We start from the raw sequence: 18,176 nt of genomic DNA on the forward strand, positions 1-18,176 counted from the left end.
TCTCACCACGCCACTTATACTGGCCCACTTTGACCCATCCTCTCCTACAGAGGTGCGTACCGATGCCAGTGGTCACGGTATCGGAGCTGTCTTAGCCCAGCGCCAACAGGGTCAAGATCGTGTTATCGCATACGCCAGCCACCTCCTCACAGCTGTGGAGTGCAACTATTCGATTACAGGTCGTGAATGCTTGGCCCTTGTCTCGGCGGTTTCCAAATTCCGCCCATACTTGTATGGCACGCACTTCTCTGTAATCGCAGACCACCACGCGCTGTGCTGGCTTTTCCTCACTTAAGGATCCTACCGGCCGGCTTGGTCGCTGGGCTCTGCTGCTGCAAGAATATTCATATGTAATAGTGTACAAGTCAGGCCGATACATCAAGACGCAGACTGTTTATCATGCTATCCAGTGAACGAACCACCCGCCGACCTTGACCCTGATACCGACGCTTGCATTTTCTCCATTTCTCAGCTGCTACACGTTGCCAACGAGAAGCGCCGTGGTGCCACCTCGCGCCATCATTGATGGCTTGGAAACTTCGCCTTCTGATTCGTCCCTTCACCTGTTTGTGCTCCGGGATGGTGTATTATACTGCCACAATGTCTGCACCTCCATTCAGCTGTTCTCCAAGAACTTCACGATTTACCAAGGGCAGGTCACCTTGACGTCTCCCGCACCTACGACCGGATTCGCCAACACTTCTTTTAGCCAGGCCTTGCCCGCTCCGTCTGTAAATACTGTATTTACTCGATTCTAACGTGCACCCATTTTCCATGACCAAAAAATTGAAAAATTCAAACCTCGATTGTAACGTTTTCCATGACCAAAAAAGAAAAATAGAATAACTGTGCACCTCGTGCTTTCATATAGAAATACTATTTTCTCTCATTTGGAAAAAACATATTTATTCCCAATACTCTAAAGTTGCGATGAAAATAAAAACACAAATGGAAGCGGCATACCCCTCCGCCAAGATTTTCACTGCGCCGGTATGAGTCGTGTGGAGCAATAGATATGACTCGTCATCACTGTCAGACAACTCCTTATCACTATCAACAGACGGAAGCATTTCATCCTCGGTGCCATCCATGGTATTCGAAATCCCGCACTTTTTAAAGGCCTTGTTGGCCATGGCAGACGGGATCGTGCACCATGCATCTTTCACCCATCCAGCAAAGTCCTGCAGCGAGGCACGCTTCATTTTATTGGTGGGCATGAATTCGTGGCAGCCATTGATAAGCCAATCGTTGTAGAGCACCCGAATTCTATCTTTCACTGGCTTGTTCAAACAAACATCGAGCGGCTGGAGCTGCTATGTCATGCCTCCAGGTATCACAAGTTCGGTGTTGAATGCAGCCAGCTTGTCCTTGATGCGCTGGTCAAGGTGGCACCTGAACGCGTCCAGCACAAGCATCCCACGCAGACCCAAACTGCCGCCAGGTCTCTTCCGCCAAACATTGTCGATCCAGTCAGCGACCAAGTCTGTGGTCATCCAACCTTTTTCATTTACGTGCACACTCATGCCACTCTGAAACATGATTCCTTTTGGGAGCGTCTTCCGTCTGAAGATAAGATACGGGGGCAGCTTGCACCCATCCGCAGTGCAACAAAGCATTGTGGTGACTAGTTTTTTCGTGGCCGAAAGACAAAACGTGCACTTACTTCGCCCCCTTCTTTTCAACAGTTGTGGTAGCAGGCATGTCAAAGTAGAGCGGCGTCTGATCAGCATTTCCAATCCGTCCGAAGTGGTAGCTGCTTCTATGGCGCAACTTCAAAACGTACCGCTGAAAACTGTACAATTTCTCTTCATATTCTTCTGGCAATTTTTCGCATATCCCTGTCCACCTTCGAAGAGAAAAGCCTTTTCAAAAAATTTTATAGCCAGCACTGGCTCGCTTTGAAGTCACTCCGCATTAGCCCTTTCTGTAGGGCTAACTGCATCGCCCATACTTTGAGCAGATCGGTCGTCACAGGCCGCTGTGCTGCTCACCGCTCTTGCACGTATTCCGCGAGCAACTCTTCTATTTCGGTGAAGCGGCCCTGCTTCGGTCCACTGAAACTTTTCCTTGTTGCTTTGCTGGCAAAAATATTTTCCTTCTGTTTGCACCAGTCCCGCACGCAAGTTTCGGGAACTCTGAACGCCTGTGTTGCGGCCCGATTTCCATCCATCTCCGCGCAGATGATAACTTTCCTTTTAAATGCGGCGTCATGGTGGACTCGGTGTGTCTTCGCAGTCGGCGCTTCCATGCTGATTGAATAAACACAGAAAATGGGAAGACAGGCGATAGACTAGGTTACACGAGCGCCTGGTTACACATACAACATGGAGGAAGCTACGGCAGCTAGGCTAGAAGCGTATACGAGGTGGCCATTTTTCGAATGCTGATGGCAATATGGTAACATGGATCTAGGGTCGTACTCTATTCTACTGTGCATGCAATTTTTGGACCCATTTTATCAGAAAAAATGTGGGCATTAGATTAGAGTAAATATGGTAGACTACTCAGCCAATTTTGCCGCTCTCCACCAAGTCGTCGCACAGTGTGTTGAAAATTCCAGTGTGTCAGGCCTATGACCCTCATAACAATTCACTACGCATCGATAACAGCGGTGACGATGCTTGGGGACCGTGCACTGCGGTAGTCTGGCGTATACTTGCCTAGTTTGCTGCAATCTTGCCAGGTCCACCTGCCTTCAGCATGGTTTGTCGGACAAAAAGCACCTGCATTCCATGACCTTTGCTGTATTCGGTAGTGCACAATGCCCTATGTATGTGTTGAACACTTTTCGAGTCCAAAGTCTACACACAGAACTCAAGACAAAGCACAAATCCAGAAGAGGGTTATAGCGCCGAAAAAACACAACACACAGCAAGCGAGACGGGACAGGCGCAACTTCCAACTGTTTATTCACCGCGTATGCGAATGAATATAAGGACAAAGATGGGTAGCAAGAACCACACATGCGCACGAGGTTTTTACAAAAGGCGGATAAAGATAGGTGAAGTACACACGTATCTCACGCCCGTGTATCTAGAAAAGCAGTTTCATTCTTATAAATGGAGATAGATGGGGCGCTAACACAATCGCTACAGTTTCTTTCAATATAGTAGGCCTCCAACAGTTCACGGGCTGTCTGGTCCTCACTTCTGTTTAAAACCTTTGCTTCTTTCAGCCTCGCCACACACTTAATCTTCCTTTCTTCTCCACAGGCTTTACAATGATGCGGCAGATGGGAACCAGTGCCATTTTTTAAATCGCGATTATGTTCCGCTAATCGGTCATTAATACAACGGCCGGTTTGTCCGATGTACTTCTTTCCACATGTGAGAGGTATCTGATATACAACACCCACGGCACACTTAACAAACGGGGCTGCATGTCTCTTTTTACAGTCAGTTTTGTTTACATTGTTGGGGTCAGTTTTAACGCACAAGCCAGCCAGTTTCTTTGGGGCGGAAAAAACCACAGGAACCTTATATTTTGTCGCTACATGCTTCAAATTGTGCGCTACCTTATGGGTGTACGGGATGACAACCGGTCTACTTTTGCTTTTGGGGACGTCATCTTGGTCGCCCTTCTTTGTACTTTCTTTTTTCAATTTTCGCAGCAAGGCTTCCGCTACTCCGGTTAAGATCGAGGTTGGAAAGCCTGCTTTTTCCAACTTACGAATCTGGGTGTGAAAGCTTTCCTCTGCCTTATGGCAACAAGATTTCTTCAGTGACGCTTCCAGGCACATCTGAGCAATGGCGCGCTTTACTGTCTTTGAATGGGAGGAATCATAGGGCATTAGTTCTTTTTGTGCGCGAGGGTGATACATCCAGCAAAAGCTTTGGTCATTAAGGGTGATGTCAATGTCTAAAAACTGCAATCTGTTGCCTTGGGCAAGCTCGTGGGTGAAGTCCAAACCTTTTCCAAGTAGTTTAAAACCAGATAAAACTTCTTCCACTATTTGTGGGTAAGATGAGGAAACCTGTTTCTTTAAAATAATTAAAAAATCGTCAACGTATCTAAAAGTTTTCAGCACTTTGGCTTCGTCGAAAGTATCCGCCAGTGACTTGTCCATCTGCACGAGAAAGATGTTACATAGCACTGGATCGACGCAGGAACCAATGCAAATTCCTTTTTTCTGAACAAACAGCCGGTCTTCAAATAAAACCACCGTGCAAGACAAGTAATACTCTAACAATGCCATCAAATTCGCAACAGAAACACCGGCAGAGTTCTGGAAGGAAATCGCCCCATTCTTTTCAATGCACGACTGTACTGCGGCTAACAACTCAGTCTGTGGGATAGAATAGAAAAGGTCAACAACGTCAATGGAAAACATACAACCTGAAGACTTATTGTCATTCAAAAATTTAACAACATCAAGAGAGTTCCTGCAAGAAAATGGATCTTCGACATCTAATCCATTAAGTTGCCTTAGCAGGAAACCACTAACATGGCTCTGCCAAGCCCCTCTTTCACTCACGATACATCTGAATGGGATTTGTTCCTTGTGTGTTTTTGCAGTGAAAAACACATGTAAGCTGTTTCCTTTACAAAGCCGAATACCTTTAGCAATTCTGTCCAAGCCAATACTTTCACACAGTGAAACCGCATTAGATTTCAGCTTTCCCAGATTAACCACCGTCTTCCGGAAATTCCTGTGCACAGCTTCATGAGCCTTCTCGTTGAACATACCAGACGGAATGATTCATAAGTTGGAAAAAGCAGGCTTTCCAACCTGGATCTTAACCGGAGTAGTGGAAGCCTTGCTGCGAAAATTGAAAAAAGAAAGCACAAAGAAGGGCGACCAAGATGACGTCCCCAAAAGCAAAAGTAGACCGGTTGTCATCCCGTACACCCATAAGGTAGCGCACAATTTGAAGCATGTAGCGACAAAATATAAGGTTCCTGTGGTTTTTTCCGCCCCAAAGAAACTGGCTGGCTTGTGCGTTAAAACTGACCCCAACAATGTAAACAAAACTGACTGTAAAAAGAGACATGCAGCCCCGTTTGTTAAGTGTGCCGTGGGTGTTGTATATCAGATACCTCTCACATGTGGAAAGAAGTACATCGGACAAACCAGCCGTTGTATTAATGACCGATTAGCGGAACATAATCGCGATTTAAAAAATGGCACTGGTTCCCATCTGCCGCATCATTGTAAAGCCTGCCGAGAAGAAAGGAAGATTAAGTGTGTGGCAAGGCTGAAAGAGGCAAAGGTTTTAAACAGAAGTAAGGACCAGACAGCCCGTAAACTGTTGGAGGCCTACTATATTGAAAGAAACTGTAGCGATTGTGTTAGCGCCCCATCTGTTTCCATTTATAAGAATGAAACTGCTTTTTTAGATACACGGGCGTGAGATACGTGTGTACTTCACCTATCTTTATCCGCTTGTTGTAAAAACCTCGTGCGCATGTGTGGTTCTTGCTACCCATCTTTGTCCTTATATTCATTCGCATACGCGGTGAATAAACAGTTGGAAGTTGCGCCTGTCCCGTCTCGCTTGCTGTGTGTTGTGTTTTTTCGGCGCTATAACCCTCTTCTGGAAACATGCACCAACTAGCCCCCCAACAAGTATTACACAAAGCACAAAACAAGTGAGACCCGTGTTACTCTACAAGACAGCATACTTTCCGTACTACCCACGCAACTTCGTTGACCACTGCCTGGTCGCGCAACGGTGCATTCAGAACTCCAACCCATAAGCTCCATTGGGCATCGTTAGCCCCCTAACAATGCCCTAGATTTCAAGTTGGCCCACCCCCAAATTTTAGGTTGGCTCACCCCTAAACTTAGGTTGGCTGTCAACCAAATTTAAGGTGGCCCATGTCCAAATTTAAATTGGCCCACCTCGTTATTTCAAGATGGCGCACCCCCAAATTTCAAGTTAGGCCACATCCAAATTTCAAGTTCGCCCACCCCCTACTATAAGCTCCCCCATGCATTTTCTATGGAGCCCTATGTATCCCTGTGGGTATTCTCTCTGATCAAGTTCTTTTTTTTAATTTAAATTGTTCCTTATCACTTATAAAGCTACCAATAATCCACATGTACACTGTTATACCGAATAAATGTCTTCTCAAATCACGCATTTTTGTGCAGATACAAGGCATTACATCTTTCGCACTAAGCACAAACACAGGCGCCACAGGGATCACCATCACCGCCATTTTGCTCTTAACACCAATCTCACCAGTGCACACAGCATACACAGGCTCTGCTCATGGCACACTACGCCTTTGGATTATGCCGAAGCACCTTGTGTCGCTTTGCTCCGTAGCAGATGACTGGTTCGGTTTCTACATGATTGACGTGTGCGTGACGTCATCACAATATGTGTCTGTGCCCCGAGGCGATGACATCAACCAGGTGACAACCAATCGCTGCTCACAAAGCAAACTCTTTGAAAACCAAGGTGTTACAGAATATGGCTCCTGGTTAAATGCTGCGCTACACCATAGCCTTCACAGTGCAAGGCATTGAAGAAGGAGCAGGAGCACACTGTAAACAGAATGCGTGATTGCCAATAACTCCGTTTCTGCTCCACGCATTGAATTACTTCTTGTGGCAAAGTATTTCTGAAATAGTCTATTTTAAATTTCTCAGCTTCAATAAAAAGTATAGTAAAGTAAAATAGAGCCCCACCAGACTGGCACTCATTGGCGTCTCATGTAGCGGCAATTTGCACAGAGTCGACATGTCAGAACTGCCTCCCAAAATGCCCTCCTCGAAGAAGCTCATGAAGAAGTGCCAACGTAAGTGGGTGGGCTTGCCAAAGTCTCAAGAACCACAATGCCCATTGTCTAACCCCACTAGGGTCAGTGCACATCGGTGCCTCGTGTTGCAGCGATTCGCACAACGCTTCGCTTTGCGTAGGTGTCAGCTACAGCTGAGTCTTCTGCCAAATGTTTTAGTGACTTTCCTAGTTAGGGCATTTTTTTCAGCCGTTCTTTTTTTTCCTCCCCCCTCTCAAAACATGTGAACGAGGTTATATTGTATATATGTTGACGATCTGCAAGTGGCTTGCCACACCTCAACTTTGTCAACCTACAAGAGGTAACTTCAGGTTACAATAAACTGTCACAAATGGTATTATAAAAATGTTTTACGCTTCACCCAGAAAACTGTTGCAGTCCTGTTTCAGCAAAAATGGGGAGTACAATTTGGTCCATTTCTGAAATTGGATGACGTCGCACTGTTGGTAAAACAAGAACATAAATTTTTAGGAGTAGCATTTCATTTCAAAAAAACTAAACTTTCTTGCCCACATAAACACACTAAAAGTTAAGGCAAATAAAGAACTAAACATCCTCAAGGTCTTGTCACATAACACTGGTGTTCTAACCAAACATGTCTTTTATGTATTAACCTGATTAGCATTCTTTGAGGACTTCACTCACTTTTCGATATGTCCCTGGGTATCTAACCTCTTTTACACCAACTTGGGTCACTGGGTATCTGCAACTGGGTACATGACACGAGGCATGTGAACATTATTGGCCAATCCAATGCAGGGGTTCGGGGCCACGTCTGCCACGGAAGTGCCAGAGTAACCAAGGCCAGATAAAACAGTGCAGAGTTGGTTCGATGTCATGCACCTCTTGCAAAGCCCTCCTTGCTGGTGAACTTGGCAACTCTATGTCATATTTTCTATTCAGTCATTTTTATGTGTATGAGTATGTGGAAGGCTTACATTGCATCTTGTGCTTGCTGAATCTGCCAAATGGCTGTCTTTTCTACCCAATCGTCAAGTCTGTAATAGAAGCATGCTTGAAAGTAAAGGAGTAGTTGACGTAAAAGTTTGCCCCTTCTTTTTTTTTTGTTCTTGTCACAAGATTACAAGCAATGTAGCAAAGCCTACATTGGTCACTGGGTGGAAGAGAATGACGATTATAGAGATTCTTTTTTTCCACCATTTTGACTGTATTGCAGCTTGTTGAAGAGAGCTTGTATATACGGTTTCCATTTGTATCTCTACCCATGACATTTTGGTGGACACATCTTCATTATGTTAGTGGAACTCAGCTAAAAATGAAATTTCAGGTGTTGGTGACAGTCAGATTTTTTGTTAACATAATTTGTCGACTGACAGGCAGCAGCCATGACCAAATCCCTTTGCATAGCGATTCTCGTGTGTTCATTTTGCCTTACCATTCAGTTTATGAGCTGTTTTGGTATCTTCTTTTCAGGCGTACCCGGAGTACCTGATATCCTACCAGATAGAGAAACCTCAGGATCAGGTCGTTCCGAGTTCGTAACAAGGTCTACTCCTGGCGAAGAACCACATTATGGATTCCATGTCTTTGCAGTGACCACAGCCTTCGATGGGGGATCAGTGTCTGTGTGTGTTCAGTGGCAGTTTTTTGGTGTATGAGAATGATGAAGGTTCTTTGTTCAAGCACAGGCTGTCCTAGGTACGGCAAAACACTCTGAAGCTGGTTCAATGTATATAGGAAGTGCTAGAAAGAGAGAATTTTAATATGAAAATAGCATTTTGAAACTAGAGCAGGCTTTAAGTGACATTGAAACTGAATTTTAGTTAGGCATTGTTGGCCTTTTTAACTGAGTAGTAGGCCAAAATGCAATACAGTTCTTGTGGTGATAAAGGTATCTTACTTTGTGGGGCTTGTCCCAAGCAGCTCATTTTGCTGAGATCGGTGTAATGTGATAGTGCTTATTTCTTCGTGTACATAGCTTATTGTGTGTATGAATGCATCCTTTTCTAGAGTTTTATCGTTTGCGTGACATATGTGCTATTTATAGGCCTGTTTTTAGTTGCCCATTGTCGAACTGGCATAGGTAAGAGTTATTTCACATATAAGATGTGGAATCTTTCAGAGATTTGCAATGATACATAATACTTATTTTGTGAGTGGCTTGCATGATCTTATATCACTGTATACTGTTGTAATAGCCACACTCTTATCTTTTAAAGAAAAGGGTTTTTTTGTTGTTTTTTCTTTAGTGGGTTGCTGTGTGAGGTAATGTTTTACGATTAGTATGCAAGAGATAATATACAGCAGCCTGGTAAGGAAACCAATGTTTGGTGGTCAGCCAGTTGAAGCTTGGCAGGAATGAATTTATCTAGGCTGAACAGTTAGTGAGGACACAGATCATGAATGAGAAATAAATCTCCATACAAATAAAAATGGGTTGGAGCACATATGATGGGCACTCCCTGGTCATGAGCAACAGCTTGTCACTGTCTTTGAAAGGCATGTAGTGAGTGCATTCTGCCAGTAATAACCTATAGGGCTTCAGATGCTGGGGAGACTTTGCCATGAGAAATGCAAGGCAAAATATTTTATATGGTAATGTTATAGTACACGGAGCAGACAACTATTAGAGTGTTGCAAAATGGGAGGGAATTGCAGCAAGGTGTGGACGGAGTCGGCTGATGCAAGGCAAGCATTGGGCCCTGCAATGGAGATATGTATCCAACCTACTGACCTTTTTAGGTGAAAGCCATCTTCTTGGGAACAGAGCACCAAGTATATTTTAGTTGTGTGAGGCCATATTGGTCTAGGGATTTTGTTCTTTGTTACATTCGTCCCAACCTAAATGAGCCTGCATGGTCGTCTCATTTTCTTAAAGCCAATGGTTAACCTTCATGTAAAAACTTCCAAGTATTGTTATTCCTGTAATAATTCCTCTTCTGCTTTTACAAGAAGAAAGGGTGTGGTTGTTATGTAAGTCAGTATGGTACAGTAGGTAGAAAAGCAGTTGAGAAAGCGAGAAACTTTATGGAAGCTTGTTACATCTGAGAAGGTGATGAAAGTATTGGTTGTTGCATTCACTTCTGTGGAAACGGTTTGAGAGCTTGTAGTAAGTGTTGGCATCTGTGTGTGAAGACACTGTGGTGTTGCCATCTTTTCATGACATGCTGATGCATGTGTTTCCACTGCTCAGTTTCAATGTGCTTGCATTTCTGGAGCATTGCCGGCTCCAGAATATGGTTTGCTGTCACCACTTTAGCACTGCTTTGTTTTCACTCAAGTTTTACAGCAAAATGACATTTTTGGTACGCATTGTTTATCCTAGTTGGGAACCGTCTGGAAAGGTTGGAAATACAGGGACTGGTTTCGCCAGCTGTCTACAGTATACAAACAGTAATAATGCCCCCCACAGTAGCCCAGTAGCTATGGCATTCTGCTGCTGCTAAGCACACATAATCGCATTATTTAAATGCTAGCTAAAGAAGAAAATTACTTGAGCTGTATTATTAAGTGACGCTATTGCAATACAAAGCAACTCTTACTGTGAGAGGAGGAGGAGTCTTGATAAGCCAGAAATACCTGTGACAACACCAGCTCACCGTGACGTGTGCAGTGGTGGCAATATGTAGTGGCATGGTAAAATCAAAGGAAAGCAGGTTGGCAGAACACACAGCCAGTAGAGCCATTGCAGAATATAGGAACAGGTGTCAGTTATAGCGGAGATTTGTAGAAGCACCAGTTAGCGGCTGTAGTGAAGCATCTGAAAAGTATTTACAAGGGTTCGCTATTCCGAGTTTGAAGCGACTCTGGTATGTACTGTAGCAAAGGAATCAAGAAAGAAGGCTGTTAGAACTGCCTTTGATGCTTGAGTTGCTGTGATTGGCAGACAGATTGACTACATTGTATTAAAAGAGTCCTATACTGAATTTAACAACATTTATTACCGAGTCAAAACTGCCCAAATACCCCCCCCCCCCAAAAAAAAAAAAAAACTTTTAAAATTCATGATATCACACTGATGTGCCGGCACTAGAGTTTTGGTGAAAAGTTCAAAAAGTCCTTGACCTTCATTTTCTCTTCTTATGATCAACCTATAAACCAAAGTAGGGTCATGAAACAATATCAGTCTTCACTGATTTAAACCTTTTTCCCTCCACTGTGGCATCACTGTGAAGTTTTGGGGGTGTTAAGCCCTACAATGCCAAGAGTATCTTTTAGTGATGTGGGCCAAACAATCCGACCTTGTTGCAAAATATGAATGAAAACAAGGCTAGTGTAAGCACAGAAGCTTGCTTTAATGTAATTAACAGTTGGCATTGGCACACCTTCCACTGCACTGCAAGCGCTGCAGTCATGGTGGTAGCTAAAAGTGCGGTCATAGCTGAACAAAATAGTTTATTCTATGCCAGGTTTCTCTTCTTTCTTGTGACCCAGGGCACTGTGGTTCAAGCGCAAAATGAAGACTTCTTGCTTGTCTTTTGAATTTATGGTTGGCATTTTTAAGGCAATACTGATGGGTGTGCAAACGAGGTCTAGGTTTTTGTATACATAGGAGTATATGCAGCTGACTATAAGTCTCGGAGAACAGATCATGAAATGCAGTTTGGGCCCACATCATTCTGTAAATTCATTGTTTATTATGTGTGCATTTTTTACTTTATTATAAGTATCTTTCTGAACTGTTCATTGCTGATATAACCTATGTAAGGCATGTTCCTTTGTATTGTTGATACATTATTTCTAACCTGAAACATTAGTGCCCAGCTGTAGAACGATTGACACTCTTCATTCCATTGCTTCTTTTGTTGTATTTCTTAACCTTAACTTTTGCATGATCTCTTGATGGCCCTGCGAATGCTGAACATGTTCTACTTAGGTTTAACTTGTTTGTAAATACCTTTACCTACCCTGAGCAAAATGAAAGGGTGCATAAATTTCCGATGCAGAAATTTTTCAAGCCATGCCTGTCATTATGGTTGGGCATTAGATACTTTCTTGTTTTAAAAGCGTGGGGAAAAAAGTGTTTAAGAAAAGTTTAAGCAACATTGCTGCACCTGGTTTTGCTGGCTGGTTAGGTGGCTGTGGTAAGTCAGCATTCGTTACAATGGACCCGCGTACAACAGACTTTCGCATATAACAGATCATATTTCAACCTTAGTTTGCTCTACCTATTTTGTTCATGCAACAAAGTTCACTTTCAACTGATCGCACTAACTGGACGAAATTAGCGGCAGTTTTTGTCAAAATCGGATGTATAAAAGGGACTTTTGCTGTGTCAACACGGACTGACAACTGACTTGCAAGGATCAGCCAATGATCACAGCTCAATATCGCGCGCACGGGGAGAGGGAGGTTCTACCTCGGCGGCTGCTGCTTACGGCGTGGCTGCGCGGGTGCCATGTCTTGAAAGCGATCTGCGATGTGGGCAAAGTGCGCCCAGTGTCAGTAGCTTCGTATGCGCTGTGCTTTCGACGTTTAGTTCAACGTTAAGGGCCCCATGTCGCAGAAAATCCGGCGTCGAACATCGCTTCGGGCAAAAGATTTTCGAACCACCCATACCCAGGCCTTCCATGTGGCACAAGGAAGTTACTGAACTAACTGAATTTCTCAAGCTAAAATACATAGAAAAATCATGAAGTACGACTTGCACACAACCTACAGAAATGATAGCTTCGGATTGTAATTTGAATATACGGGATAACATAATTCTATTACGTGAAAAGTCAAACCCCTTTTCCAGCGTTTCTATCATACATAGACTGGCCATGGTGTCTGCCATTTGCTCGCACCGGCATGCTAATATCTCAGAGGCCATGGAGCGCCGCGCCCGTTTGCTTGAAACACTTTCAGATGGCGCTCGCATCGCAGCCCACGCAGAAAGCTGCATTTCTACCAGAAAGCCCACCGTCGTGCATAGTATTCGCCGCAAGCATTTGTCGGTAAACATTACGGTGCAATTACGGAGAAGCGTGAGAAGGAGTCGGGTATCTTTGAATGCTATGATGTTCCACTCTTAAAGGGACACTAAAGGTTACTATAAAGTCAAGTTAAAGCGATAAAGCAATGCCCTAGAATGTCTAAGGCATCAATATAATCGCAAACAGAGCTTTACTAACCGAGAAATTGAGGTAAATGCATGACATGATTTGAAACCCCCCAGCGACATTCTGGTACTAGCCCGATGACGAAAGCACTCCTCATCATAATTTATGTCACTAGTACTCAACTACTAGATTATAAGACAGAAGAAAATGCTACTTGTCTACTTCTATTCGATTCTAAAAAAAAAATAACATTTTGACGTTACCCTTGAGTAGCACGGGTGATCGAAAGGTTTTGTTTTCGCTCGACTCTGCACGCTCGACTTTGGAGTTTCAGTTGTTTCTTTATCGCGTCGTGCTGCGGTGGTCCTGCTGGCTCGTGAAACTTGCATTTAGAACAAGCAGCGAAAATGTAACATCCATGTGATGTCGTGGGATGCGCAAATGGTCCGCGGAACTTGGCCAAGGGCAGTTGCAGCGGCGAATTCAATGTTACTTATCACTGTGTGCCAACGAGTGAACCTCCCTGTTCGAAGTGGTTAAGTGCCGTACCTCTGCCACAGCACGCTGGCGAAGAGCCGAAAAATGGCGTAGTGTGCTCGCTGCACATTCGTCCAGAGGATTACGAGTACAACACCGACTTACTGAAGTCATGTGGAGTGCCTTTCAAAGCAGGCCGCCATCGTAGTAGTACGCAAAGACGCCGGCAGCGCGAGCCCTCAGCAACAGGTCACATTCATCAGTGCTTAAATCGCTGAAGTTGAGCCCAGCATCGCGAGCTAATGTGTCGTTGTCAGGGTCGTCCATTGCAATGAGCGTCGAAGTTGGCGTCATAAAATAAAGAACCAGCTTATCATCGCGCACTTTCCCTTCCGCTAGCCACCGTAGTTCCGCTTTCGCGCTACTGTCGGCTCTGTCTTGGCTCTGTTTCTGGCCGCGCGTTTGTATTTTGCGGAGAAAAGCCGTAGCACCGTCTGCGGGCGCTGCTTTACTCACCGACAGCGCAACGTCACTATGAGACCATGACGTTACCACTCCTTGATCGGAGGGCGGGCAATTTGAACTGCACTAGAGGTACGCGAACATTTCAGAATGCATTTTCTCTTAAAATAAGTCTCTTCATTGCACGAACCAAACGTTTCGAGGTTTCTGGGATGGTATTTCAACAGTCCACGTTGACTTAATAATAACCTTTAGTGTCCCTTTAAAGGCGAAGCTTAAGGGGGGATGCTAGGCTGAAGGGTCAACTTTTGAAGCGCTCAACCAATTTTTATGAAATTTTCAGGGGTGATTGATCTTGTTGTCATTAGAATATTTTCCAAATATCAGCACCCTAGCGCAACAAGAAAGAAAGTTATAACTGTGAAATTTAGCAATCTTGTGTGTCAACTTACGAAAACTATCGTTTACAAAATGATAAAAATATAAAAATTATTTGTGATTAGATCCGTTCTGTATGGTTTATGGTGCAGGATAAGGTCAGTTGCACATATTGTATGTCATTTCTGTAAAAATGCCATCACTCTGAAAATGAAGTTCATTTTTTTTCGCTGTCATTACATGTCGAAGATCTGCTAAATAATATATGTTGGAAAAAATTTAGGCATCTTAAAAGTACTTTATCTTGTTCCTCACAAAATTTCAGTCTAGAAAAAACATTGGAAGCAGCATTTGGTGAAGCAGTTTGGAAAAGATACTTTTCCTATAGCTATTTTTTTGCAATAAGTGCAAACTGGAAAAAATCAATTCAAGGATTTCAGAGCATGACATTTATTCTTATGATCAGAAAAATTTAATCAAAGTGCCCTGCTGCATATGTCGGGCCCTCCTCTTCAACACGAGGCTGCTCTGCGGCGATCACTTCAAGACATTGGCTCTTTTTTTTTCAACTTTAGAGCTATCCATCGCTCTTGCCCTCGCTCGTGAAATGGCTTGCTTCGTTGCTTCCTGAACGTGCTTATTCGTCTGGACTCCATGTTCAAGTTCCAGCTTGTCGAGAACTCTCTTGATGCCACGCGTTCCTTCATTGAATTCGAGCACAGCCAGGGCCTCCGCAGTCTCCACTGTTCTCAATGATGCAAAGTCTGTCTTTGGGCACATTTTCCATAGAAGAGCATTGAAGGACTCGTTTGCATTCTGTGTCTGCGTCCTCGAACATCGCACAAGAAGCTCTGGCTTACTAAGCCTGTTGTAGAGAGGCACCAGCTCTTTGGCAACATCTCTGCTGAAAGCTGGATGATGGGATCTTGGCACTGATGGCTTGTCCGCTGCAACTAGGGCTCTGTGCCGATTGTAGTGACACCAAGAGTCCTCACCAACTGGGCGAGCGTCATGTCGTGGGATTTCATCTGTTGAGTTGGAGTGAAAAAGCGTCGCAAATACTCCTCGTTGCATTTTTCTTTTTTTTTTTAACATCTGGAGCATTGTCTTTCAGGGCAGATGCATAGTAAGCAGCGAGTTTTTTTACAAGACTTTGTGTCAGCTTTCCCTTGCCTCCTAGACCTTTCGTCGTTTTCTTTAGTTTCTCAATTTGTCTAAAAAGCGCGAAAAACGAACTTCCTAACGTGGGCATTGACTTACTTTGCGTTTCGTTTTTTGCCCAATATGCGGCCGCGTCTGGAAAAACAGCATTCAGAGTCGCGTTCGACGGGAAATGCGCACCACCAACTTGTGAAAAAAATTCATTTTGTTCCTTTCTACTGCTCAGATAACAACCAAACTTGGCAAGAAGATTCTTTATTAAACAAGCAATTCAGAACAACTCGGGATAAAAAAACATTTTTTTTTTTTCACCGAAATCGGTATTTTAGCCCCTTATGCCCCCTTAAGCATCCTCCAAATTTTGACAGCAACTTTCTGCAGTCATTGAGCGAGATGTGTTCGTGCTTACCTGTGCACGCGTGACACCGTGCTTGTTAATTTAGTTATTAAGCGAATGTTTACAACTTTATCCTTGCCAGCTACTACAAGCTACTATCCTTAACTTCATGTAGATGTCTACTAATTTGCTGTCGGAATCAATGCTTTGCCTCTGGGGTGAAACTGCAACTTTTTTTGTTTGTTTTTTACTTTGGACGTTCGTCACTCACTCTTTGCGATAACATTGTTACATATCACGACCAAAGTTTTCGATATGAGGCGTTTCAGATATTATGCACTTCGGATAAAATGGACATTTTCTGACGGATTGTCAGGGTCCGTTGCAACGAGAGTGAACTGTATATGTATAGTGTCAAGCAGCTGCACAAAGCAAGTACTTGAATCTGAAGAAACTGCCTACATCTGATATTAATACAAGGGTGGTAATGAAACACCACATAAAATGACACCATGAAAAAACTGGTGTGAGTCTCAGGATTTGTACCAAGTGGGCATCTATTTAGCACTGAACAGCTTACGAGTCATAAAAATAAGCCAATCAATGAAATTATCTTAATTACAGATATATTGTCAACTATCTGAGATTTCTGATGCCCTCTACTTCTAATATTGCCCAGAAGAAATTGTATTCTTCACCATATCTTTTTTACAATTGGAGACAGTCATTTTTGTAACGCCCTGTGTAACATCAGTTCCATTAAAGCTCTGAATTGCAGTCTGGCTAAAATTATTAGTTGTGCTACTAAGGGCTTACTCCATGGAAGATTTTAAAAGCTTCAAAGGGGGACACTTGTATATATACTACGTACTTGGTTTTACACTTGGTTCAGAGTTTCGTTGTCAATACGTTGAGACCCCAGCACAAGTTTTTCTGCAGACCTAAGTGTTATCACTTTTTTTTTTTTTTTTGAGCACCACAGAGGCATCCACTACTGCCACACATTATGATGCACTGGTCTTTGAAGATACTACTAACATGTTACGCATAATGTGGTGTGACTTGATGTGTGTTTACAAACATTTCGAAACCTGGTATACCTTAGAAAACATGCATTGATGTTGTAGTTTTTTTTATCCATTATTATTTTCATGTTTTGGCCGTCATGGTGTGTGATGATGTATCTAGCTACCTTCCCTATGATAACAGAGGCATTAACTACTGTGAACCTGTGACAAATGACGGTGATGAAATTGTTTACAAAGTGGCTCTTGCCTATGGCATTTAAACTGAACAAATGGAATTGCATACAGTATGAGCACCTTGATTGGGAAGGGTGTTGTAACTAGAATGCAATTTTCTATGGCTATGGTCAGCATCAGCAACTGTTGTCATATCCCTGCTGGCTAACTGACAATGCTTGGTGGTCGTCATTTTTTGTGCGTGTGACTGTGATGAAGGGAGCATTATTTTAACTGCGGACAATGTTAGTGTGGTGCTTTCCCTTTAGGACTGATGTGATCTTGTTGCTTGTACTTTTATTCAACATTTGGAGCTGTTCACTGCTCTAGCTAAGTGCCTTTGCCATGTGATGAATGCTCAGTGAGTATATAACCCTTATTTATTGGTTTGACCAAGTTGGTATGTTGTTGCAGCACAGCATTGTAATTATTAATTACGTTCACCTGAGTGGATATTGCTCTGCTTCTGTATCATGTGTACATATCAGTTTTATTACTGTGTGTGTTTTCAGTGTCTTAGTTTTTGAACTATGTAAAGCACTTAAAGGGAAAACACATCTTTCATATTCACACTTGGCCATGGGATACTATGTGACCACTTTTCAATGCGTTGGATCATATGTGATACAAATAAAACAGCTTATATGTTCATTGTTAGTTTTAAGCATGAAATGTTTTTAGCTCCTGTTGTTGGTGACCTTCAAGTGACTTTGAGCCAGAGCCTTTATCAGGGCACTCAAATGAGAACATCCGGGCAACCAATCAAAACTTAAGAAATTGCGGTCTCTGGCCTCTAACCCGTTGTACATGAACGAATTACATACGCTTGTTATTTGCTCAAGCAAGTTACAAAAAATATTGCATCCGAGTTCTTCCTAATGTTATTTATTCTCACTATCACTCAAGCTGTAACTTCTAGTTCACTGAAGTTTTGTCATTTCCAATAGCAACGTTCAAAGGACAGATACAGGGCACCATACACTTCATTGTCATCTTTTGGCACTGAGAGAGGGTTGCCTGTGTTGAACGCCAACGGTCCACGAGTTCCACGACGCGGGCTTCGCGTCAACTCAAGAGATAGTGCCACGCTGCATGGCACCTTCTTCAGGCGATTTTCTTCTAGCTGGGTAGTGCACTCTGTCTCCCTGGCGTCTTTTGTTGCGTGGCATGCCGCCTTCAGCCCGTTTTCTTCTAGCTGGGCAGCGCCCATGTGGACCAGTGCACAGTATGGCCTGGCATGGGGTGGGCTGTTGCAAACATGCACTACACTCATTTTAAGATCGTGGTTAGTATTATCTCCAACCAATCTGCTTTGCCGGTTACCATTTCACGCTTGTGTCTACTTTCGATTATGGGAGAACCAGCATT

At 43.4% G+C, this 18,176-nt stretch overlaps 1 protein-coding gene across 2 annotated transcripts in view; it reads left to right on the forward strand.

Moving 5' to 3' along the window:
• The window catches only part of Tnks (tankyrase), a 370,913-nt gene extending 353,454 nt beyond the window's left edge, over positions 1 to 17,459 (forward strand). For both annotated transcript variants that reach the window (XM_065454424.1, XM_065454425.1), the window contains one exon: positions 8,182 to 17,459. In XM_065454424.1, coding sequence (XP_065310496.1) covers positions 8,182 to 8,250 — 69 coding nt within the window. In that variant the 3' untranslated portion in view covers positions 8,251 to 17,459. The remainder of the gene's footprint in view (positions 1 to 8,181) is intronic.
• The last annotated feature ends 717 nt before the right edge of the window (positions 17,460 to 18,176 follow it).

Source organism: Dermacentor albipictus, chromosome 1, assembly GCF_038994185.2.
Source record: "Dermacentor albipictus isolate Rhodes 1998 colony chromosome 1, USDA_Dalb.pri_finalv2, whole genome shotgun sequence".
Classification (NCBI taxonomy): Eukaryota; Metazoa; Arthropoda; class Arachnida; order Ixodida; family Ixodidae; genus Dermacentor; species Dermacentor albipictus.